The sequence below is a fragment of the Pongo pygmaeus genome, chromosome 11 (genome assembly GCF_028885625.2).
Source record: "Pongo pygmaeus isolate AG05252 chromosome 11, NHGRI_mPonPyg2-v2.0_pri, whole genome shotgun sequence".
NCBI lineage: Eukaryota > Metazoa > Chordata > Mammalia > Primates > Hominidae > Pongo > Pongo pygmaeus.
Window position 1 is genome coordinate 96,987,479 of NC_072384.2, and position 25,300 is coordinate 97,012,778.

Here is a 25,300-nt window from a genome sequence, read left to right on the forward strand (position 1 = left end):
TGCCTCAGCCACCTGAGTAGCTGGGACTACAAGCGTGTGCCACCACACCCGGTTAATTTTTGTATTTTTAGTAGAGACAGGGTTTCCTTATGTTAGCCAGGCTGGTCTCGAACTCCTGGCTTCATGTGACCCACCCACCTCGTCCTCCCAAAGTGCTGGGATTATAGGTGTTAGCCACCATGCCTGGCCAGGGCAATAATTTTAAATTTGAATAGTTCTTGCAGGTTGTCATGAAAGGATGTTTGTCAAAATATGGTGATAGAACATATTTGATTTAACAGATTTTTAGCTTGAATTTACAACAAAGTTTAAGTATATAACAGCTGATATGCAAGTCTATATTTGTAGCCTGCCCAGGGCTTGAGAATGTTAGGGTCAGGCCTACTAGTCGGTGTCTCTTTTGATGAGTATTTTTTTCTGATTGGTAGGTATCTGTGTCATACTAGTTGTTAAATATTTTAAATATCACCTTGCTTATTTCTCTTTCTCCAGCATAGATTCCCTAAAGTATGAGTGCTTGTTGAAAGGGTATGTATAAGTCTAATGTTAATGGATATTGAAATCTTATCAGATTTTATCGTTCGTATTTAGCATCCCTGAAATTGGGATGCATCTTATAATCAAAGAGCAAAAAGCATTGTGTCATAGTTTAATTGGCAGTGTTTTTCTTCCTTAGATAAAATATGGGTCCATCCTTCAATTGCTATCTTAGATTTGATGAAATAAAGTATTATCCCCATTGTAGCAATTCCTATACCCACTACCACTGTAGGAGAGTTCCTGTTTTTCAGCCAGCACCATTTATTATCACTGTTTTCAATATTTTGGGTGAAAAATAGTATGCCATTTTCTTTGATTTGGATTTCTCTATCATTGATGTTGAGATTATAAAATATACTTTCTGAGTATTTAGATTTCTTTTTCTGTAAAGTATTAATTTACATCCTTTTCCTATTTTTAAAATTGTGTTTTCTGTTTTTCCTATCACTTTATACAATCTCTGAATATATTATAGATATTAAACTTTAAACTATCACTTTTATTAAAAATATTTCCCTTTCTATCATTTGACTTTAACTTTATGATGATATTACCATCCAAAATTTTACATTTTTATATAATCAAATATATCAATCTTTTAATTTATTACTTCTGCTTACAGTGTCTCCCCACGCAAAGGATGTACATGAACTGGAGATTTAAAAAAATCTTTGAACAACATCAAAGGATATTCAGTGAAAATAAATCTCCTTTTCATCCCTAACCCTGGTTTTCCCAGTTCTTCTCACTAGAGGAAACACTGGTAACAGTTTCCTTATTGCCTATAAGGAAATATTCTCTCTATATATGTATCCCCCTCTCATGCTTGTTTATATTCACAAATGGCAGCAAACTATACTCACTGTCTATTCTTATTTGTTTACTTAATAACATATCTTTATATACAGACCTATATCATTCCTTTTAAAAATTCCATGATTTCCTATTGCATTCTATTGCCATAATTTATTAAACTAGTCTCCACTGAGTTTCATGACGTTAAACATACATCTCTACACTGAGACCCACCATGGTTATTAGACTTTTATGTTATCTGTGAAGCCCTTTCTTAAGTTGACATTGAAATAAGCCTTGATAAACTTTAAAGTATTGAAATCACACAAAGTATGTTCTCTGGCCATATGGAATGAACGTAGAAATCAGTACGAGATGGAAATTTGGGAATTTCACAAATATGTGGAAATTAAACAACATACTCTCATACTCTTTTTTTTTGAGACAGCCTCTTGCTCTGTTGCCCAGGCTAGAGTGCAGTGGCATAATCATGGCTCACCGCAGCCTCTATCTCTGAGGCTTAAGCAATCCTCCCTGCTCAGCCTCCTGAGTAGCTGGGACTACAGGGGTGCACCACCATGGCTGACTAATTTCTGTGTTTTTTGTAGAGACGGGGTTTTGCCATGTTGCCTAGGTTGGTCTTGAACTCCTGAGCTCAAGTGTTCTGCCTGCCTCAGCCTCCCAAAGTGCTGGGATTACAGGCATGAGCCACTGAGCCTGGCCAAAACAACATATTCCTTAATGACCAGTGAGTCAAAGAAGAAGTTACAAAGGAAATTGGAAAATATTTTGAGAACAATGAAAATGAAAATGCAATATACCAAAACATCTGGGATGTAACTAAAGCAATGCTAGGAGGAAAATTTATAGCTGTAAACACCTATATTTAAAAAGAATATTTTATATTAAGATTCAATAACCTAACAACTTTAAGAAAATAAAAAAAGAGGACAGGTGCCGTGGCTCAATCCTGTAATCCCAGCACTTTGGTAGGCCAAGGCAGGCAGATCACCTGAGGTCGGGAGTTTGAGAGCAGCCTGGCCAACATGTTGAAACCTTGTCTCTACTAACAATACAAAAATTAGCTGGGCATGGTGACACACACTTGTAATCCCAGCTACTTGGGAGGCTGAGGCAGGAGAATCTCTCAAATCCTGGAGGCGGAGGTTGCAGTGAGCTGAGGTCACGCCACTGCAATCCAGCCTAGGTGACAGAGTGAGACTCCATCTCAAAAAAAAAAAAAAAAAAAAAAAGAAAAAGAAAAGGAAGAGTAAACTATACCCAAAGTAAGCAGAAGAAATAAAATAATAAAGATTAATTACAAATAACAAAAATAAATGAAATAGAGAAGAGAAAAACAATAGAGAAAATTAACACAAGTTGGTTCTTCGAAAAATCAGCAAAAGTGACAAACTTCTACCACGACTAAAAAAGAAAAGGAGAAAAGACTCAAATTAGTCAAATCAGAAATGAAAGAGGGGACATTACTACCAGCTTTACAGCAACATAAAGGATTAAGGAATACTATGAAAAACTGTATACTACAACAAATTAGATCATCTGTGTGAATAGACAAATTCTTACAAAGACACAAATTGCTGAAACTGACTCAAGAAGAAATAGATAATAGATCTCTAACAAGTAAAGAAATTGAGTTAGCAATAAAAGCAAACAAACAAAAAAACCCACAAAGAAAATCTCAACACCAGATGACTTCACTGGTAAATTCTATCAACTTTCAAAACAGAATCAGAACAATAAAAATCTTTTTCAAAATGGAAGAGGAAGGAACATTTCTGAACTTATTCTTTGAGGCCAGTGTTACCATCACACCAAAACAAGAAAAATACATCAAAAGGGGCTGGGTGCGGTGGCTCACGCCTGTAATCCCAGCACTTCAGGAGGCCGAGGTAGGTGGATCACATGAGGCCAGGAGTTCAAAACCAGCCTAGCCAGCATGGTGTCACCCTGTTTTTTTTTGTTTTTTTGTTTTTTTTAAATACGAAAATTAGCCAGGTGTGGTGGCATACACCTGTAATCCCAGCTACTCAGGAGGCTGAGACATGATTGCTTGAACCCGGGAGGTGGAGGTTGCAGGGAGCCAAGATCATCTAACTGCACTCCAGCCTGGGTGACAGAGCTAGTCTCTGTCTCAAAAAAGAAAGAAAGAAAGAAAGAAAGACACATCAAAAGAAAAGAAATTGATATCACTTATGAATATAGTTACAAAAGTCCTCAACAAAATATTAGCATATAGAATCCAATGACATATAAAAATGATGATACACCATGATCAAGTAGGATTTATCCTATGTATACCAGCTGATTGAACATATAAGCCAACCCCCTTTCTTAATAAAAACACTCAAGAAACTAGAAATAGAAAAAATTTCTTCAAACTGATCAAGGACATTTGTGAAAAACCCATGGTAAACATTGTGTATATATATATTATATAATACATATATATTGAGATAGAGTCTCGCTCTGTCACCCAGGTTGGAGTGCAGTGCAGTGGCATGATGTTGGCTTACTGCAACCTCCGTCTCCCAGGTTCAAGCAATTCTCCTGCCTCAGCCTCCCGAGTAGCTGGGACTACAGGCACCAGCCACCACGCCCGGCTAATTTTTTGTATTTTTAGTAGAGACTGGGTTTCGCCAAAATTATATTTAATAGTGAGAGACTGGATTCTTTCTCCCTAAGATCAGGAACAGGGTAAGAATGTCACTCACACCACATCTATTCAACATTATACTGGAGGTTCTAGCCAGGGAAATTAGGCAAAAAAAGTAATAAAACCTATAAAAGTAATAATCCTATCCAGATTGGAAAAGAAGTAAAACTATCCCTATTTGCAGATGACATGTAGAAAATTTTTCTTGTATGTAGAAAATTTTAAGGAATCCAGCTGGGTGCAGTGGCTCATGCCTGTAATCCCAGCACTTTGGGAGGCCAAGACAGGTGGATTGCTTGAGCCCAGGAGTTCAAGACCAGCCTGCACAACATGGCAAAACCCTATCGCCACAAAAAAATACAAAAATTAGCAGGGCGTGGTGGCGCACGCCTGTAGTCCCAGCTACTTGGGTGGCTGAAGCCAGAAGGATCACCTGAGCCCAGGAAGTCGAGGCTGAAGTGAGCCATGGTGATGCCACTGCACTCCAGCCTGGACAGCAGAGTGAGATCTTGTCTCAAAAGAAGGAAGGAAGGCAGGAAGGCAGGAAAGAAGAGAGGGAGGGAGGGAGGGCTCTAAGGAATAGTTTTTCCACTGAAAAACTATTAGCATTCACAAGTTCAGCAAGGTTGCAGGATACAAGATCAATTTTTAAAAAACAATTGTACTTCTATATACTGGCAATGAACAATCTGAAAATGAAATTAAGAAAACAATTCCCTTAACAACAACATCAAACAGAATAAAATATTTAGGAATAAATTTAACAAAATAAGTGCAAAACTTGTATACTGAAAACTACAAAGCACTGTTGAAAGAAAGACCTAAAATAAATGGAGAGACATCCCATGTTCATGGACCAGAAAACCTAATACTGTTAAAATGGCAATACTTCCCAAATTGACCTACAGATTCTAAATGTAAGAGCTAAATCTATAAAATTCTTAAAAGAAAACATAGGAGTAAATCTTCATGACTTTGAAGTAGACAGTGGTTTTCTAGATATGACACCAAAAATATGACCTCTGTGCCTCAAAGGATACTGTCAAGAAAAGGAAAAAACAATCCATGGAATGGGAGAAAATATGTGCAAATTCTATATCTGATAAGGGACTTGTATTCAGAATATATAAATAACGCTTATAATTCACCAATAAAAAAACATGATTTAAAAATGGGCAAAGGATTTGAATATACATTTCTCCAAAGAAAATCTACAAATGTCCAATAAGCACATAGAAAGGTGCTTGACATCTTAATCAGCAGGGAAGTGCAAGTGAAAACCACAATGAGATATCACTTCACATCTACTAGGATGGCCACAATAAAAATAAATGGGGAATAAGAAGTATTGGCAAGGAGGTAGAGAAATTGGAACTCTTATACCTTGCTGATGGGAATGTTTGGCAGCCTCTGTGGAATAGTTTGGCAGGTCCTCAAAACGATAAACACAGAGTTACCATTTCTACTCCTAGATATATACACAATTCCACTCCTAGGTATATACACAAGAAATCAAAACATATGTCCATAAAAAACTCTGTACACAAATGTTTATAGCGGCATTATTCATGATCGCTCAAAAGTAAAAAAACAAAAACGAAACCCAAATGTCCATCAACTGATGAATGAATAAACAAAATGTGGTATATCCATATAATTAAATATTATTTGACTATAAAAGGAAATGAAGCACCTCTATATGCTGATACAGTTTGGATGTATGTACCCTCCAAATCTCATGTTGTAATATTAATATAGTCCCCAATGTTAGAGGGGGGCCTGGTGGGAGGTGTTTGTGTCATGGGAGCAGATCCCTCATAAATGGCTTGGTGCTGTCCTTACAATAATGAGTGTGTTCTTGCTCTGAGTTCACATGAGACCTGCTTGTTTAAAAGAGCGTGGCACCTCTCCCCTCTCTTTCCTGCTCCCACTTTACCTTCCACCATAACTGGAAGCTTCCTGAGGCCCTCACCAGAAGCAGCTGCCAGCACCATGCTTCCTGTACAGCCTGCAGAATCATGAGCCAAAATAAACCACTTTTCTTTATAAATTACCCAATCTAAGGTATTCCTTTATAGCAATGCAAGAAGAGACTAATACATATATTAAGACATGTATGAACCCTGAAAACATTCTGCTTAGAAACCAGTCACAAAGAGCCACATAGTGTATTATTTCATTTATATGAAATGTCTAGAATTGGCAAATTCATAGAAACAGAAAGTAATTATTAGTTGCCAGGGGATGGGGAGAGAGAGAGAATAGAGAGTGACTGTTAATGGGAACAGTTTTTCTTTTTGGGGTGATGGATATATTCTGAAATTAGATAGTAGTGATGGTTACATAACTTTTTAAACTCACTAAAAACCATCGACTTGTATCCTTTAAAAGAGCGAATTTTATGTTATGTCAATTATATGTCAATGAAGCTTTTTTTTTTCTTTTTTAATGGCTGCTGGTTTTGAACCATGGGCCATAGTTTACCAACTCTCTGTTGTAACCAATATTTACAGACCCCGAAGAAAGGCCATCCGATATTGTTTAAAAAAAAAAAAAGGCGACAAAAAAGAAAATAATAGTAACATCAAGCAGTTTGTTTTCTTTCCAAAATATATATAGCATAGTCGTAAAGATTATTAATTCTGGAGCCACTTGACTAGATTTGAATCCTACATCTGGCACTAATTAGCTGTGAGTTCTTGAGATAATAATATCTACCTTCTAGAGTAGATGTAAGAATGAATAGCATCTACAGGGGCCGGGCACGGTGGCTCACGCCTGTAATCCCAGCACTTTGGGAGGCTGAGGCGGGAGGATCACGAGGTCAGGAGATCGAGACCATCTTGACTAACACAGTGAAACCCCGTCTCTACTAAAAATATTTTTAAAAATTAGCCACCTGTAGTCTCAGCTACTCGGGAGGCTGAGGCAGGAGAATGGCGTGAACCCGGGAGGCGGAGATTGCAGTGAGCCAAGATCTCGCCACTGCACTCCAGCCTAGGTGACAGAGCGAGACTCCATCTCAAAAAAAAAAAAAAAAAAAAAAAAGAATGAGTAGCATCTACTTTCTAGGGTTGTTTTAAGGATGTAAAGCACTCAGAACAGTGCTTGGCACATCATAAACACTCAGTGAGCATCAGCTATTTTTACTATTCACCCCAATTAGAAAGCAGCCTGAGTAATTTAATAAGGTGAGGTTTTTTTTTTTTTTTTTTTTTTTTTTCTGAGACAGAGTTTGGCTCTTGTTGCCCAGGCTGGAGTGCGATGACGCAATCTCGGCTCACCACAACCTCTGCCTCCCGATTCAAGTGATTCTCCTTCCTCAGCCTCCAGAGTAGCTGGGATTACAGGCATGTGCCACCACACCCGGCTAATTTTGTATTTTTAGTAGAGACAGGGTTTCTCCATGTTGGTCAGGCTGGTCTCGAACTCCCGACCTCAGGTGATCTGCCCGCCTAGGCCTCCCAAAGTGCTGGGATTACAAGCGTGAGCCACCGTGCCTGGCCAATAAGGTGATTTTTATTTGCAGTTTAAAGGTTTTTAAAGGTTTTTTTAATCACAACCAGCATCTTAGCAAGAATGTCCCCTGCTCCACACCATACAGGACACTCTCAGATCACGAGGCTGGCGGCAAGGAAAATGATCATTAATATACACTAGAAAATATGTTCTTATCTCTAGGAACTATTGTTAGCACCCTGAAAGGCTTTTCTTTTTCAATATCTGAATGACATTGTGGTAAATTAATTGGTTTTCTCAATCTAATTTCTAGTGTTAGCTGTAACATCACAAAGCAAGCACCCAGATGGCACCAACTGAGCCCTTTATCATCATTTTTAGCACTGATGCCAAAAGGGAATGGGCTCAGCAGCCTAATCAAAATTTACATGCTAATGGGTAGACCCTTGTGAATGAAGTTAAGCAGAAAAGCAATAAATTACCAGGTAACATTCTCCTAACAAAATTTTTTTACAAGTTTTAAGTAATAATAAAACAGTAAGGAGTAAATTTCAGGCCTGAAGAAGAATGTGAAATAAAACATGGAATGGATAAATCATTTCTGAAAAAAAGAAATTCAAAAGGGAATTAGAAACCCGTTAGCTTTCTATTTATTTAGTTAAAAATTGAGATTTTTCAGGAAAAGTTAATGTTTTAAAGCAAATTTAATTTTCACCTAAACAGCAATATAGAATTCCAATAATTTTAGTCTTTTGTCCTCTGCAGAAGGCCCGCTGGGAAGTATTCAATTTTTCATTGTTATCACTAAGACGTTGTCTGAGCCACACTCTCCTTTTGTTCATCCTGCAGCTCGTCGCCATCTGTCATGTTTTCTGGAGAGCCTCATAAACACATTTAGGTTAAACCATATGGTCATAAAACCTGTCATTCTGTCATAGCCAAGGTCTGGTTAGTTTTTTAATAGAAATGCACTTGACCGTTTTTACTTTGTTAAAAGCTTCATCCTAATCCTGGAACCGAATTTCAGCCTGACAGTACATCAGCTCTTAGTATCCATCTACTTAAAGTAAAATACCTGAATAATAGATGTTTTGAAGTAGCTAAATGTTCTCATTTATTTTGCTTCAATTCTATGATAAATGGCTTTTCCTATTTGTCATGTTGGCCTCCTCAGATCTTTACTTCTTCACATCCAATGCTTTTTTTTTTTTCTTCAGTCATTCTCAACCACCCACTCCCATGGTTATGTCCTTTGCTTTGTCATCCTCAAAACTATACCACCTGTGAAATCTTTACTTTGAGCACTCCACATCAAGATCACCAACTCTGGGGCTACAATTCAATAATGCTGTCTTATCCTGACCCCCATTGACTACCACTTTTTCAGTATCCATCACCTCCCTCATGTTTTCACTTTCTTCCTTACCCAGTTTAGAATCCATGATCTACATAATCACATCCATTAAAAGCACCATAGTTCCATAACCCTCTCTCCCTTTGGACTTACCTAGCAAAGCTCTATACCAGGTTAAATTCCACTGTCTTCTCACTCTATGCCTACACCCAAACATCTGATGAAAAAATCCACCAGGATGACTGGTATCATTTTAGATTTATGATCATAAATCTCGAGTGTACTAAATCCTACTCAGTAACCCTCCTCTGTTACTCTAAAATGTTCTCTCCAGGCTGGGCGTGGTGGCCCACACCTATAATCCCAGCAGTGTGGGAGGCCGAGGCAGGTGGATCACCTGAAGTTGGGAGTTCGAGACCAGCCTGGCTAATATGGCAAAACCCCGTCTCTACTAAGAATTAAAAAAAAAAAAAATCCGCCAAGTGTGGCGGTGTGCGCCTGTAGTCTCAGCTACTTGGGAGGCTGAGGCAGGAGAATCGCTTGACCCCAGAGGTGGAGGTTGCAGTGAGCCGAGATCGCACCATTGTACTCCAGCCTGGGCAACAAGAGTGAAACTCCATTTCAAAATAATAATAATAAAATAAATAAATAAATGAACTCTATCTTGCCAAATTCATTGGTCAGCTTCTCTGCATTTGACTTCCCAGAAGCAATTGAGACAATAGAAATCACTGACACTCCCTTATTCTATGACCCTTTATTTCCCAGGTTTCAGGGACATCTTGGTCTCTTGGTTTTCCTCCTGCCTCTGACCATTATGTCTTGTCTTCTCTGCTAGATCCTCCTCCTCCCCTTCCTAACCTCTAAATGTTGGAGTGTCCACAGTTCAGGGCGCTTCTCTCTATCATTTATTCCTGAGGGAATCTCCTCTCATTTGTCAATACTAAAAAAAAAAAAAAAAAAAAAAAAGTGCTGAGACAAATCTCTAAGCAAGAGGATTTTATTTGAAAGTAATATACAGAAAGTAGGCTTGCAATAGGGACATGCACACAGAGACCAGGGCAGTTTCCAGTGTGTCCAAAGAACAAAGGAAAGGGCTGGAGTTTTACTGGGAAAGGAGAAAGATGATGTAAGTTGTTTTGAAAGAAAGTTAATTGGCGATAGCAGAGTGGGAGCTGGTGAGCTCTGATTGGCAGGTGGCAGCAACTGCTAGGTAAAGTTCGTCTTGAAGTCATAGCAGGCTGTTTCCTTGGAGTAAACTTGCAAGACAGTTTTTGGAAGACGTTTGTGACCAGAGTGCTTTTTCCCAACAATGGCTCCTTGACTCTATTTTCATTGGGTAGGACAGGAATGACTCCAATCAACTTTCACATATCTACAATTTCATATGATCCCAGCCCTGGCTTCTTCCCCAAACTCTACTGTTTACTTGACTCAAGCCATCAGCAAATTCAGTCAACTCTACCTTCAAGGCATATCCAAAATGTGTCACATTCTCTTCATTTCCCTTGTTGCCGGACAATCCAAGCCACTATATTTACTTGTCTAGGCTATTGCAGTGGCTACCTAATTGGTCACTAGGGTTTCTCTCTCTTGTCTCTCAACAGTAGCCAGAATGATCTTTTAAAAATGAAATCACTGGATAAAGAAAATGTGGCACATATACACCATGGAGTACTATGCAGCCATAAAAAGAATGAGTTTAGTCCTTTGCAGGGACATGGATGAAGCTAGAAGCCATCATTCTCAGCAAACTAACACAGGAACAGACAACCAAACACCACATGTTCTCACTCATAAGTGGGAGTTGAACAATGGGAACACACGGACACAGGGAGGGGAATATCAAACACCGGGGCCTGTTGGTGGGTTGGGACAAGGGGAGGGAGAGCATTAGGACAAATATCTAATGCATGCGGGGCCTAAAACCTAGATGACGGGTTGATAGGTGCAGCAAACCACCATGGCACATGTATACCTATGTAACAAATCTGTATGTTCTGCATGTGTATCCCAGAACTTAAAGTAAAATAAAAATAAAAAATAAAAAAAAAAAGATGACAGAAAAAAAAAAAAATCAGACCACAGCCATTTTTCTGCTTACATCTCTCCAGTGGCTTTTGTCAGATTCAGAAAAATATAGAAACTCCTCCCAGCTCACAAAATTTTATGTGTGGGCTCAGATTGCTGTTAATCTTCTGCCACCCTCCCTTTCCCTTGAGTCTCCAGCCACAGTGGCCCCATTTCTGTTCCTAGAACATAACAAACTCATTCCTGCCTTTGGATATTGGCACTAGCCGTTCCCTCTCCCTAGAATGTTCTCTCCTCTGATCTTTGCATAGCTGGTAATTTCTTGTGGTTAGGATCTGAGTTTAAATGTTAGTAATTCTTAGGAACCCCACCTATAAGAAATATAAATAAAGTTCACGAATTTGCTGGGTACTTTCAACTCAATGTAAACACAGGTAAGCTTTTTGTGCTCTAAAAGTACTGCTTCAGTATTTTTACTTTTGAAAATTATAAAATTCTTCCAGAATGTAAATACACAGTACTTCATTAAATTGACATTTAAAAGTAGAAAATAGTATCCTAGAAGTGGTGTCCCCCAGTGCCTAGAGAACCCTGTGAGGCTGAAGTACTGTGTTGCCAGAGCTTGCCATGTGACGGTGGGCCAAGTGCCCCATCTTTGTGAGCAGGAGTTCCCACCACGGGGAAAGTAGATACAATCACCTCTTGCTTAAGACAAGAAATATACATGTGTATGTCCACATTTTGGTTTGATAACAAAGGAATTAAAGATGCCTTGATCTGTGCAAATCTTCTGCCCTGGAAAAATACATAACCAGGGCACATGTGTTCAGCATTGCCTTCCAAAGTTCTTTCTCAACCTTATAAGTTCTTGTTCTGAGGGCATATAAAGTATGTTTATGCAATCCCTTGTGAAAATAGATGAGGCAATATGGCTAGTGTCATAAGCAATACATTGATGAAGAAATGATTCAGAAACAAGAGGAAGGCAAATAGGTGAGCAGTGGGGTAGAGGAGCATTGACATTCTAAGTGGCGCACTTATTCCCTGGGTTGAGTGGCACATTTGGTCTCCCTGGAGCTTGGAACTATAAATACTCTAGTAGCAGCCCTACCCAGCCCCCACCCATTGTGCCAACTACAAATGCCCACACATTTCCAATCACTCCCTAGAGTGCCTGAGAATTAATGAATGGCACAGCCATTATCCTGGTGCTTTATATTTTACAGCAAATGTACCTTCAGGATGAAATTTGCTAAAGAGACAATTCATATAGTGCTTTTACCCACAATGTTTTTATGTTAATATCCTTTTAGCTTAATGCTTTTGTGCTTTGCAAACTAATTCTGGAACACATTAAGTGTGTTAAGTGAGGGATACTTACACAGGGATCTAAACCTACCAAATGGAATTAGTGTGAAGGAACCTTTGACAAGCAGTTTGAAGACAAAGTGCCACATCAATGTTCAAAAATATAATTACCGCAGTGGAGGCCATTATCACATTTCTCTGCTTATGAGAACACAATTAAAATTAGGGATCTCTACATTTTCCTGAAAAGGGTGAGTTCAGTCAGTCAAGCAAGCAATTTCCTTAGCAATGACTGGGAAGAAGGTGTATTAGTATAATGTTACAGCCTCAAAGGACACCGTGATAGACCAGGGTGGCGAGTAGCTTCCAAAAATGGCTCCTAGTAATTGCTGTTCCTGCTGTTCACACCCTTGGGGAATCCCTTGCCCTTGAGTATAGATTGGACTTAGTAACTTGCTTCTCATGAATAGAATATGAGAAAAATGATGAAATATCACTTCTGAAATTCAGCTGCAAAAATCTGTGACTCTGTCTTGCTCTTTGTCTCCCTGGCTTTTCTCAGCCTGCTTGCCCACAAGGCAAGCTGCCATGTTGTGAGCGTCCCTATGGGAAGGCCCATCTGGCAAGGAACGGACGGCAGCCAACAGCTATCAAGGAACTGAGGCCCTCAGTGTAACAACCCATGAGAAGAATCCTGCCAACAACCACGAGTGAACTTAGAAATGGATCGTTCCCAGGCCAACACCATGATTACAGGCTGTGAGAGACCCTGGAACAGAAGACCCAGCTAAACTAGGGTTGACTCATAGAAACTGTGGGTTAGGAAACATTTGTTGTTTTAAGCCACTAAGTTTTGGGGTAATTTGTTACACAGCAATAGATAACTAATATACACAGTCTGCTCTAAACAACAGGAAGCACTCACTTGTGGTGTGACTCCTGCTTTACAGTCTTTAAGACTGAAAAGCACCCAGATTTGTATATTTGAATAAGGAGGGAGGCAGGGCTGAGTACAAAACCTCCCTTAACATTTCTGGCAGAAAAAAACAAAACATTATATGGCAAGATGGCATCGAAGAGAGAACATCTAGAGGCAGATGTGGTATCATCAGATCACTATCTTCAAAAATTCAAGTTGTATAACTTTTCTAGGATTCAGTTTCTTCCTGAAAGAGCTGGTGATGTGACTGGGCTGGACTGTAATAACTGCTAACATTCTATAATACTTGATTTGGGGAACTCAGGCAGGCACCACCCCCAAGTCTCTTCGTCAATAGCTGGAAACTCCATCATTAGGAATTTGTTCCTTAGTGCTTCCAGAGACTGTCCCTGAAGTTACTACTCAAGATGAAAAATTTTGGATGGTGAGACAGATGCGGAAGGAAATTCTATGGATATCTTTAAGGATAGTGCAGAGATGGAAGTTCTTGTGTTGCTATAAAGTCCCTGAAGGGTAATGGTGACAATACCAAAGATAGGCATGGTTGGTTTCACAATTCTGAGGACCTAATAAGCTTCCTCCTTTTTGATATATGTGAACTATATAACTGATCACATTTCTCCTCTTACCTTGGCTGTAAGGAAGCTGAGAGCAAACACAAGTTCAGTCATAGAAACTGTTTTAAATTTTATGGTTCCTGTATCTGTTTGTATTCTTTTTCTCTGTTCTCATTTTTCTATTTCTAGTTTATCATGTATTTTGTCATAACCCAGCTCAAATCCTTTATGGGCCAGCCTGGGCAATATAGTGAGACCCCATCTCTATAAAAAAACAAAATTAGCTAGGCATGGTGGTGCACACCTGTAGTCCCAGCTACTTGGGAGGCTGAGGTAGGAAGATTACTTCAGCCCAGGAGGTCGAGGCTGCAGTGAGCCGAGATCTCACCACTGCCCATCAGCCTGGACAACAGAGCAGAACAAAACAAAACCCTTTATGGAAAAAAGTTGGAAGCATAAATACATATAATAAACACAAGCATATATGTTTGAATTTTTTCTCTAATTGTGATAATACAAACATAAATCGTGAATCTGGAGATACACTTTTATCTTGATTATTTTCTAAATTTAAAGTTAATTTGGCTTGAGGTGGGTGCAAAGATTTAAATTAGCATAATTTAGAAAAAGCATAAATTGGAAAAATTAAACAAAACACAAATTGCAACAATATTTGTACCGTTTTTATTTGTAAAAATAACCATCTGAATGCTTTTCCATAGTATATTACAGTTAAGTACTTCATTACGTTATTAGAGCATTCAGTAGTTGCAAAAGTATTAAACTGTGCTTGAGAAGATTCAGATTGTTTCAAAGTCATTCACTGAACTAAAAGTCATTTTCCCCATTTTTACAGTCATGACATTTACCAGAGTCATTCAACTCCAATTTACATAAGAAAACATTATAGACAAAATCCCACTGAAATCATCAAACAATATTTTATGCTGTTACAAATATGTTATGCAAAATATAACACTGGCACCAGATTTGTATCATCGTGCTTTACAAAGATATATTGCACATGCTAGAGCATAAAATATGTAGACAAAACTACCAAATAAAAGATATTTGCATTGAATTTTTAGCTCACATAAGAAACGCATAGAATTATGTTTTATACAAACACTCAGATTGTCACTATCTTAAAATGCTTTTCCCCTATAATACTGACCTATGGTTTATAGTTTCGTAAGACGAAAGCATTTTAGCACTGCAAAATCAAACAATTCCTATAGAAAACTTTAGCATTTTCATATTCATTTCAATGCAAGTACAAGGGGAAATAGGAAAAAAGACACTTTATACATTCAAAGAAAGGTTGAAATGAAAACTCACTGGTATCATATTGCTCTGATAACACTCAAATGAAAAAATACAAAACATTCCACAGAACATTTTCAGAATATACAAATATAAAAAGGCACTCTAACTTCATATTACAAGACAATAAAAGGGATGAGTTCTTCAACCAACACAACATATAAGCACATCAAGTTGCTCAACAGTACAAAGAATAACTAGTGCAGCAAATCCATTTGATGTTCTTGTTCTAATTTAATAACAAAATGATAAACCAAGCAGTGTTTACTGCCTAAAGTACCAAAACATACTATGGTGCCCTTTTAGTAGTGATAAATAGAAATACCCTGAGCTATTTACTGTAGAATCATAGCAGATTTTAGGCAATTTGGAGATAGTAATGTATTTACCAAAGACAGGCAGACACTGGCAAATAAGTAAGTGCAATGAAACATGATCCTTGTGGTTGTGGTTAAAATACAGTCTAAAAATAACACAAATAAAAGCACTAAGCAACTAAGACTCAGTTAAAAACACATTTTTTTTTTCTTAGAAAGCTATGGTGCAAACATAATTTTATTTCTAAGAGATGTAATCAAAATACAGAAATGGATAAAGTCATTTCTTTAAAAAAGTTTAGCCTTGGGGTATGGGAGAAAGAGAAAGAGAGGAAGAGAAAGAGAGAGAGAGAGATCAGTTGATGTAATGAACAGTTCATTGTGAGCATGATTTCATTTCGTTCCTTTGTCCTCCTATGAGTAAGAGAGTGGGGAAAAGTCAAAACGCAGCTCCATGGAGATAACGTCTCACGGTGAGTCACTGCTTTGCTGAAATGATTCTTGTACTCTCTGCTACACGACAGGAAAAATGTTAATGCTGCTTTGCCATTAAAGCAAGCATTTCATTTCCTGCTTGAAATGCCAACTGAGCAAGATTTTCATTCACTTCTAGAAAAAGACACCGCAGCATATTGTGCTTCTTCAACACTGAACCTATCTTAATTTTCAGTGTTTTGGTAAAGATAAGGTCATTATTGCTCATTAGCAATTTATCTGCTTTTTAAAAATTCATCTTCTCTAAACAAACGAAAAGGACAGAAGGTGGGAAGCACAACACCAAGAATTCAGAAAACAATGGTGGTGGTGTGGAAAATTTTCAGTGAAATCAATACCAGTTCAATAAATCCTTTGAACAAGTTCTTATTTGTAAAGAACTCAACAGGAGTTTTAATTAAATCCAGGATATTAAGAGTAAGATTAAAGTTTTAGAGCTAGATGAAAAATATAATACAGTTATCTGTCTTTGATCCAGATATGATAGAACATTATTTTTGAAATATCTCCCATACACTATAAAATAGCAATCTCCAGGGTGGAAATGGAACTCATTATAAAATGTCAGAGAGTACTGCTCTAATTCGACACATTTCTTTTCTGTCTCTTCCTCAAGTAGAAAATAGCACTTGAGCTGGTGATTTTTATTTCTCCTTTTGGCACATGTGCCCACACACTGCCATCATTTCCCATCAGGTTACTGAGACTACGTGAGCTTTTCAGTGTACTTAGGGTAATTTCTAGATATTTCTTTGGGCTGCCTTTGTGCATATGATCCACTACACATTTGAGTTTTCATCTCGCAGAAGAGCATCCAGACTGCAATGTCTTCTAAACTCTAAGCTGGCTACAGACTGTGGCTGAGCAGTAGAAGATGCGTAGCCCTCTCTAACCAACGTGGAAGAACCTGAGGGTCATCTGGAAACCTTAGCAGTGGAAATGCTGGGTTTGACCCTTGGGCTTTTGGCTAGCCCAGGGTCAAGTGTTTTTTTTTCACTTTTTTTTTTTTGTTATTCTAAATAAGATACACAGTAATTAAAATAGAGAACAAATAATGGATGTTTCCTCACCATTTGTTTCATTTCAAATAAATATAAACACATTTACATCAAAAGTATATGGACATTTTCTCTAGTTTGGCAAAAAAAAAAAAAAAAAAAAAAGGTCAACGCATCATCAGTTACAAATGTTAAGTGGTCAACTAGAAATCTGTGTCCTAACAAATATAAAATACAACAAAGACTGGTACACAGAAAGATTACATTTAACTCCATAAAAAAGCTACTTCAGTTCTCATTTGCATTTTGAAGGAAAAAAATGTGTATCTTCCATTTTAGACTGAAGCATTTTGGTCCTCATGTGTAGCTGGCTGATGAACTACATACACACACACACACATATATATATACACGCACACATATATGTGTGCATGTGTATGTGCATAATTTTTAAAGAGTATCATTCTTCTTTTTGTACAGCGGTTCCAGGTGTGGAACGGGGTCCATTTGACCTAGAAGCTTTGGCAAAGGGAGCAGACACAGTATTCACTACGTTGATTTCATCATCAAGCAAGTGGCAATCAGTTTTACATGCTAAATCACCCATTTCTACTTTCTGCTTTCACTTTTTTTGTTCCTTTTTGCAGTCACACTTTTCACTCACTTGACATGACCTTGACTGAGAAGCTCATTTTACTACTGACGAACAATGCTGATGATTCTGATGTTTTTTAAAAGTTAGTATTTTGATTTAAGAGTAAATTAACAAAGGGTAGTTTCATACTAATTTTGCATATTGTGTCAAAAGTTTTGGTGCAATATAATTTTCACCTGAAATGTTATTAGATAAATTTGGGTTCAATCACTTAAGTGAAAATTAGTCACAGGCTTGTTATAGGGAACACTGTGTGAAACAAAAAAAGCAACTTCAATTTTTCAATTCATCTGGCAACTTTAACAGAGATCCTCAGAAAGAAGTTCTGGATATTTAAATGCTTACTACAGAGAGGATATAAATAGTTGGACTCTCTAAAAAGATTATTACAGGCATTATTTTTGAAGATGAACACCTTTACCTTTGGCTTCTAGTGAGGAAGTAAACATCAAAGTGAGAAGAAGTTTGAGGCATTTCCTATCTGCCTCTTCCCTTCCCTCCCAGGGGACATGAATGTCACACTGATATACTTCTGAGAACTCACTGCTAAATACATGAAAAGAAAAATTATTCATAGTGAAGAGCTGCCTCTCTGTTGCATTATCCCCAAAGAACAGGAATTAAATACATCTTTTATTCTTTACTTAAAATGAGAGGTAGACTTTCACAGAAGTATCTTAGATTTAAAGAAAATGTGAAACAAAACAAAACTGGGGCCATCTGTGTGACTGTTCCACCCAACAGCCTCACTGCCCTCCCTCGATTAATTCCTTCTCTACTAGCTTCTGGAAGCCCAGGCCCCAAATTATACTTGAATACAACATAAACCTGGAATTCAAGCTTCTTTCCTTTCCTCCAACACAGGTGATCAAAGAAAAGCTTCTACAGTCCAAAGTCAAAACGTTTCCGAATCAGAATCATTTTCATTGTACCCATCCTCCGAGCCTACGTTGTTACTGCACAGGCTAACCATGCTACCCAGATTGGAGAGGGTCGTCCTGCTCAAACTGTCTTTTTTTAAACAAACGAAGTTGACAGCCGTCATTGTACTGGAAGGAGAAAAAGGCATCATGGTAGCCAAAATGAGGGCCAGGCAGTCAGCCACGTCTTTGTTAGGAGCGCAAGCCAGGGCCGGGGTATGACCTGGGCGTAAATGCAGACAAGGCAGTGGTTAGTCCTGGGGAGTCTAGAGGAGGCACGAGCATTCCACAGTACATCTCGGATGATCTCACAGGCAGAGATGTATGTTGAGTTAGAAATCATGCCAGGTAAAACGAGGAGTTACTTCTTACAAGTCATGCTAGGGGTGAGGCTAGAGGGGGAGGGAGGGGGAGACATTTTATGGAGGGCTTTTTATTTTTGTTTTCAGCTCATATGACTATGACAAGCACGATATTATCCAAAGTTAGGCAGGATTCCAGCCTTCATTTAGTGAACACAAACACGAGGGGGTGGGTGTGGGACACAATTCCACAATAAACAGCAACAGGACAATCAGGAAGATGTTTCCGGGTGGGTGTGGGACACAATTCCACAATAAACAGCAACAGGACAATCAGGAAGATGTTTCCGCCTGAGAGCACACACATACCATGAGCCTCAGGCCTGGGCCTGAGAAGGACTCTCATTCTGAGAACAATGACTTTCCATTGTTAGGTAATTGTGTGTCCAATTAGAAAAGATATTGAAAATTAGATGACTGCAAAAGTGAGTAATGAAGTTTTGTCACTTTATATATGCTTCACAGAAAGTAGACACCAATAACTGGTTTTAGAAAAATGGAATCATTTCAGTAGATCAGAGACAGGAAAGCACTGGTCGTTTGTGATTAAAAATGTACAATCATTTAGGAGAAATTTAACAAATTTTTTTTTTTTTGACAGGGTTTCACTCTGTCGCCCAGGCTGAATTGTAGTGGCATGGGCCTTTATCTCACTACAGCCTTGTCTTCCAGGCTCAAGCAATCCTCCCACCTCAGCCTCCCGAGTAGCTGGGACTGTAGGTGTGTGCCACTACTACCAGCTGATTTTTTCTTTTTCTTTTTTTTTTTTTGAGTCAAGGTCTTGCTATGCTTCCCAGGTTGTTCTCAAACTCCTGGGCTCAAGCGATCCTCCCACCTTGGCTTCCCAAAGTCCTGGGATTATAGGTGTGCGCCATCACACCTGGCCTAACAGAATATTTAAAAATGGCTACTCACCAACCAAAGTCTCAAATCTAAAATGTAATGGATGTGAGAAAATTACTATGCTTGTCATAATTGAACCATGTTATTCTCATTTAGATTCAAGGGATCCAATCCAGATAAGAAAACTGTCTTATCTGGTTCCTTGGGGAGGTAGATTAAGTCTTTGACTTGATTATTTCCTTATCCAACTTTTATTCTACTGGCCTGAAAAGGGTTAGCTGCCTTCTCAGCTGGCCAAAGTTTCCACTACACAGTGAGTAGGGCACTTGCTCAGTAATTCAGAGGAATGGCTCAATGAAACTTAACGTTTTGTTGTTTTGTTTATCATCACTCGACCTGCTCTCCCCACCCTGCCCTTTAGGACATCATTCCTTTTTCTGGTATGAAAACAAATAAGAATGAACAGGTAGTTTAACATTCCATTTCACGAAAGTCAGTGATGAGTAAAGGAATTATGGTTGTACTGCTATATAAAATTGCCCCAAACGTTCCCAGGCCTTTGGGATGCAGGTACGCACCAACCCAGGGCTCTTGTTCCTAAGGTCACTATCAGCTGAACAAACCTTCAATGCAGCAGTTTACACCAGGAAAAGCAAAACTAATTTATTCTATTCTCTTTGACCATTTTGGAGAAAAACTGTGGGCCTCTGCAGGCCAACCCTAAGTCTACAGTAGTGTTAAGAGAGTGAGGGAAGATGAGGCGGGAAGACCAAGGAAATGGAGTAATAGGGAACTTTCTGCACTTCCTAGATGAGTCAAGTGGGGGACAGAGCAGGGTACATGCTAGGATATATGGGGCTGCAAAATCAAAACTAGTAAGAGTTAGCTAATGATATCAGTATGGCTGCTTACTTCTGAGAAATAGGCATGAGCTGCTAATTCCAATACCTGTAATAAGCAGTTAATTGAGTTACATTAATACATTATAATACTTTAATTAAATGCCACATCTTAAAACTTACATAATTCATAAATATCCAGAAGTTCCTTTTTTGCTCCCCAAGGTTAATAGGCATCGTGCTTAAAATGGCAGTTTAGTACAATTCTAATAGCCATTCCTTTCAAAATTTCTTAGGAAGCAGAGTAGAAAGCTTCTGTTAAGAATTAGTTCATTAGGAAAGGAACATTATACAGATCAGGGGAAGCTTCAAGCCTAGACATTAATTAAGAAATTTTACTCTTGTTCCTCAAATTTCCATACTGGGAATATGAGTTCTGATCTGTACTTAAAAAAAGAAGTTTGATCTCAGAATGAACTTAAATACAATCAAAGATCCAGGTTTTTATTTGAGCCCTTGAGCATGCATTAATGACACGTGTAGTCCCTAACTCTTCAGCATTTGCAGTTAAAATTTTGAGTGTCAACTTGAAACTCTTTTAGTGTGTCTAAAATATTTTAACCACTGTGCTGAGGAGTTAGAGACCAGCTGCTGGCATTACATGCAAAATGGATAGCACTAGGTGGCCTACAGGTAGACTATGTGATTTACAAAAAGACAGACAGGACAAGTTATCCTTGCTTGATTTCTCACACACGGGACTTCCAAGGGGGACAGAATTCTTCAGTGCCTTTTATACTAGCTCCTATCTTTCTCATTTCCTCTGGCTTCAACTAGCTTATGGAAGGTACCTGCAGTCGCTGTTGACTTTTTCCACTTACCATTTTCATCTACAGCAAGTACACAGGCCCCTTTGGCCAGCAACTCCTCAACTACCACCTTTAAGCCATTGCGCGCAGCGACGTGGAGGGGTCTAAAAAACACAAGACCAAGCATCAGTTGTGATACATATTTGGGTGAGAATGTAGAATTTTGGTTAGCCCATGTCGCTAAAAGGAAGAAGTACTTAGACTCTACAAATAGTACATGGATGTTTTTACTTAAGAAAAAAAAAATGCTGACCAGATCTTTTCCAGGTGCTAATGGTCCAACTGTTGTTGTATGTTTGGCCCAGATCTTGCTGCAGATATTACAAATATTCTGCATCTCAAACAATCTCAATGACAGTAAATAGGAAGACAGAGGAAGAACTCAAGCTTTGTTGTGTTTTGCAGAAGGCCCTTTACTGCTTGATTTCTAACACAGCATTTGAATCACTGTTTCACACAGTTCAACAATATGACTGGCATTAATATCACTCATATATATGTATAATTTCAAACTTCCTTGTTACTACTAAATGCACACAGATGTTTTACTGAATTTATAATACCTTAAAGAATTATGTCAAACTCAGTATATTGTGCTATATACTGCTTAAGAATCTTTTTTTTTTTTTTTTTTTTGAGACAGGGTCTCACTCTGTCACCCAGGCTGGAATGCAGTGGCACGATCACAGCTCACTGCTGCCTTGAACTTCTGCTGGGCTCAAGTGATTCTCCTGCCTCAGTCTCCTGTGTAGCTGGGACTACAGGTGCAAACCACCGTGGCTGGCTAATTTTTTAATTTTTTGTAGAGAAGGGGTTTCGTCATGTTGGCCAGGCTGGTCTCAAACTCCTGGGCTCAAGTGATCTACTTGCCTCAGCCTCCCAAAGTGCCGGGATTATAGGCATGAGCCACGACACCCAGCCAACAGTCTTCTTCTTCTTCTTCCTTTTTTTTTTTTGTGGGGGGGGACAGTCTCGCTCTTGTTGCCCAGGCTGGAGTGGTGCAGTGGCACGATGTCTCAGCTCACGGCAACCTCCACCTCCCAGGTTCAAGTGATTCTCCTGCCTCAGCCTCCCAAGTAGCTGAGGTTACAGGCACTTGCCATCACGCCCAGCTAATTTCGTTGTTGTTGTTGTATTTTTAGTAGAGATGGGGTTTCACCATGTTGCCCAGGCTGGTCATGAACTCCTGGCCTCAAGTAATCCAACTGCCTCGGCCTCCCAAAGTGCTGGGATTAAAGGCATGAGCCACCACGCCTGGCTTAAGAATCTTAAATGAAAAAAATTCCTTTGCCTTTAAAACAAATGCATAAATAATTTCCTAAAGTGGAAAATGAAACAGCTTTTAGATCTTTCACATCAAGGGTTACACTGAATTATATTAAAATATAATCAAGACAAATAGCTTAGAAACTCTTCAAATGTATTCTGGGAACCTGATTTGCAAAACTGTCATTTTCCAGTCAGAATACATAATGCTAACACATAAAACAAATAGTTTCCCCAAATATGTCAGTCCATAAAATTTTTCTAACAGCCCACTAAATTTATAATATTACCCCAGAAATATCACCAAAGAAAAACACAGACTTCACAAAATTAAATGAAGACATATCAAAAGAAGGATTCTAACTAAAACTGCCCAGCTTGGTCAGCACTTGTAGGTATGTGACTGTCACCTTCATGCAGGGGAAGCCAGGACTGCATCTTTCACCACTGTGCTCCCCAGACCTAGTCTGGCACACAGCAGGCTCTTAATATTTATTGAATAAATGACTATGACCCTGGGTTCAAGTCCAACTTTAGTAGTTACACTTACGTCTGCAGTGCATTATTTTTTGCATTAATAAGGCTCTCGTCTTGTATCTTGTCAAGTATTAACAAGGCACATTTTTCATGACCCTAATAAAGAAAAAGAATGATAAGAAATGCAAGACAGAGACACAGAAAAGTTACTGAGAAATTTCTTCATTATGATTTAAATTGAAAATGAATGTCGTCTGCCTAAGAACATTCTATAGGGCTATTTTCTGAGTAATTTTTTTTCTTCTCAAAAACAAATGGGCTCCAGACACTCTAAGAGTCCTAATAAGGTCTATTAGAACTTGGTTAACATAAGTCTGATCTAAAATATTAATACCGCTAAGATAAATTTTAAAATTAATCCCGGAGAGGTAAAGCAGATGCTAGTTCAGCTAGGTCAGCTGGTAACTAGGGAATAGAAACCGGAATACTGTCTGAATCCTACAACATTTAGCATACATCAAAAGTCCCGCCTCGTATTTCAAGATGTCAGTTACTACTTCAATTATCCATTTATCCTTGGAATTCCCATTACATCTATTATCTATATCATTCATCATCATTAATTGCCTTATATTGTGAAGAAACCCTATTTCAGGAAAAAATCACTCTTTTCTTCTTCAACCAGTGGAAGATATCTCTCTGTACCTTATGAAGATAGATGGTTAATAATTTTTGAAAATGAACTGATGAGTCAGAGACCCTTTACAATTTCAGGCCTGGTACCCTTTTAAGGGGTCATGGCTTCCTAAGCCCTTGCTAATCAACATGTGGCGTGCAGACCAGTCCCATTAGTATTACTGGGAGTTAGAACTGCTGAATCTCAAGCTCTGCCCCAGACCTAATATATGAGAATCTGTTTTTTCACAGAACTCCAAGATGATTCGTTTGCATGATAAAGTTTGAAAAGCATTGCACTTATATTCACCAAAATACTATACCTTGAAATAAACTTTATAAGGCTGAGCACTTTTTGTGGTTCCCATGGGCTTCCCAGAGCATGAAGTGAGAAAATGCAAGCAATGAAAGGAATGGCTGAGACTACTGGTACCACATAGGTAACACTGATAATATTTTAACTACATTGAAATAAATCACCGCCACGGGTGCCAACTGGCTTCATACTATAGTGCCTTATATGGGAGACCCTTAAATATAATTTTAGAAATGTCCATGGAGGTTTCATTCTGAGGCACTGCTGTTGGAAGGTAAACTGTTGTGACCTCGTAAGAGGGCAAGTTGGTCTAAAAATATATCTGGCTGGGTGCGGTGGCTCACGCCTGTAATCCTAGCACTTTGGAATGCCAAGGTGGGTGGATCACGAGGTCAGGAGTTCGAGACCAGCCTGGCTAACATGGTGAAACTCCATCTCTCCTAAAAAATGCAAAAATTAGCTGGGCATGGTGGCGCATGCCTGTAGACCCAGCTACTCGGGTGGCTGAGGCAGGAGAATCACTTGAACTTGGGAGGTGGAGGTTGCAGTGGGCCAAGATTGCACCACTGCACTCCAGCCTGGGCAACAGAGTAAGACTCTGTCTCAAAAAAAAACAAAAAAAATTATATCCTTAGACTCAATAATTCCACACTTAGGAATTTATCTTAAAGTAATGAGTAAGGATGTTTATAAAAGATTCCTCTGCAATAAGCATTATTTATACAGGTTGAGTATCCCAAATTCGAAAATCTGAAATAAAAAATGCTACAAAATCCAAAACTTTTTGAATATTGATATAACACTCAGATTTTTGGATTTGGGATAATCAACATGTATAATACAAATATTCCAAAATCCAAAAAATCCTAAATCTGAAACACTTCTAGTCCCAGGAATTTCAGGTAAGAGATACTGGACTTGTACTAGCATATAATTGAAAACAAGCTATTTGTCTAATAATAGGAGATGGGTTGAATAAAAGATGGCCCATTCCTAAGCTGAAATACGACATATCTTCTAAAATACCATAAAACACGATGTTTAAAAGATATTAATATTATACGATTCAGCAACATAACCAAGTTTTGTAAAATCATATATATGATATAAAAGATAAATTATATATATATGTAATTTTATATAATTTATCTTTTTTTTTTTTTGAGACGGAGTTTCACTCTTGTTGTCCAGGCTGGAGTGCAATGGAGTGATCTCAGCTCACTGCAACCTCTGCCTCCCGGGTTCAAACGATTCTCCTGGCTCAGCCTCCTGCATAGCTGGGATTAC

The 25,300-nt window shown here is 38.5% G+C and overlaps 1 protein-coding gene across 8 annotated transcripts in view; it reads right to left on the reverse strand.

The window, feature by feature from the left end:
- Positions 1-16,937: 16,937 nt before the first annotated feature.
- Positions 16,938-25,300, reverse strand: part of ANKRD44 (ankyrin repeat domain 44) — a 380,176-nt gene continuing 371,813 nt past the window's right edge. For 3 of the 8 annotated variants that reach the window (XM_063647786.1, XM_063647782.1, XM_063647783.1), the window contains exons 26-29: positions 23,096-23,178; positions 21,292-21,383; positions 20,484-20,519; positions 16,938-18,589 (exon numbers count right to left, since the gene is read on the reverse strand). In XM_063647786.1, coding sequence (XP_063503856.1) covers positions 18,342-18,589; positions 20,484-20,519; positions 21,292-21,383; positions 23,096-23,178 — 459 coding nt within the window. In that variant the 3' untranslated portion in view covers positions 16,938-18,341. Of the gene's footprint in view, positions 20,520-21,291; positions 21,384-23,095; positions 23,179-25,300 lie in introns of all 8 variants that reach the window. The other 5 variants (XM_054479048.2, XM_054479051.2, XM_063647784.1 and 2 more) reach the window with 3 other exon arrangements.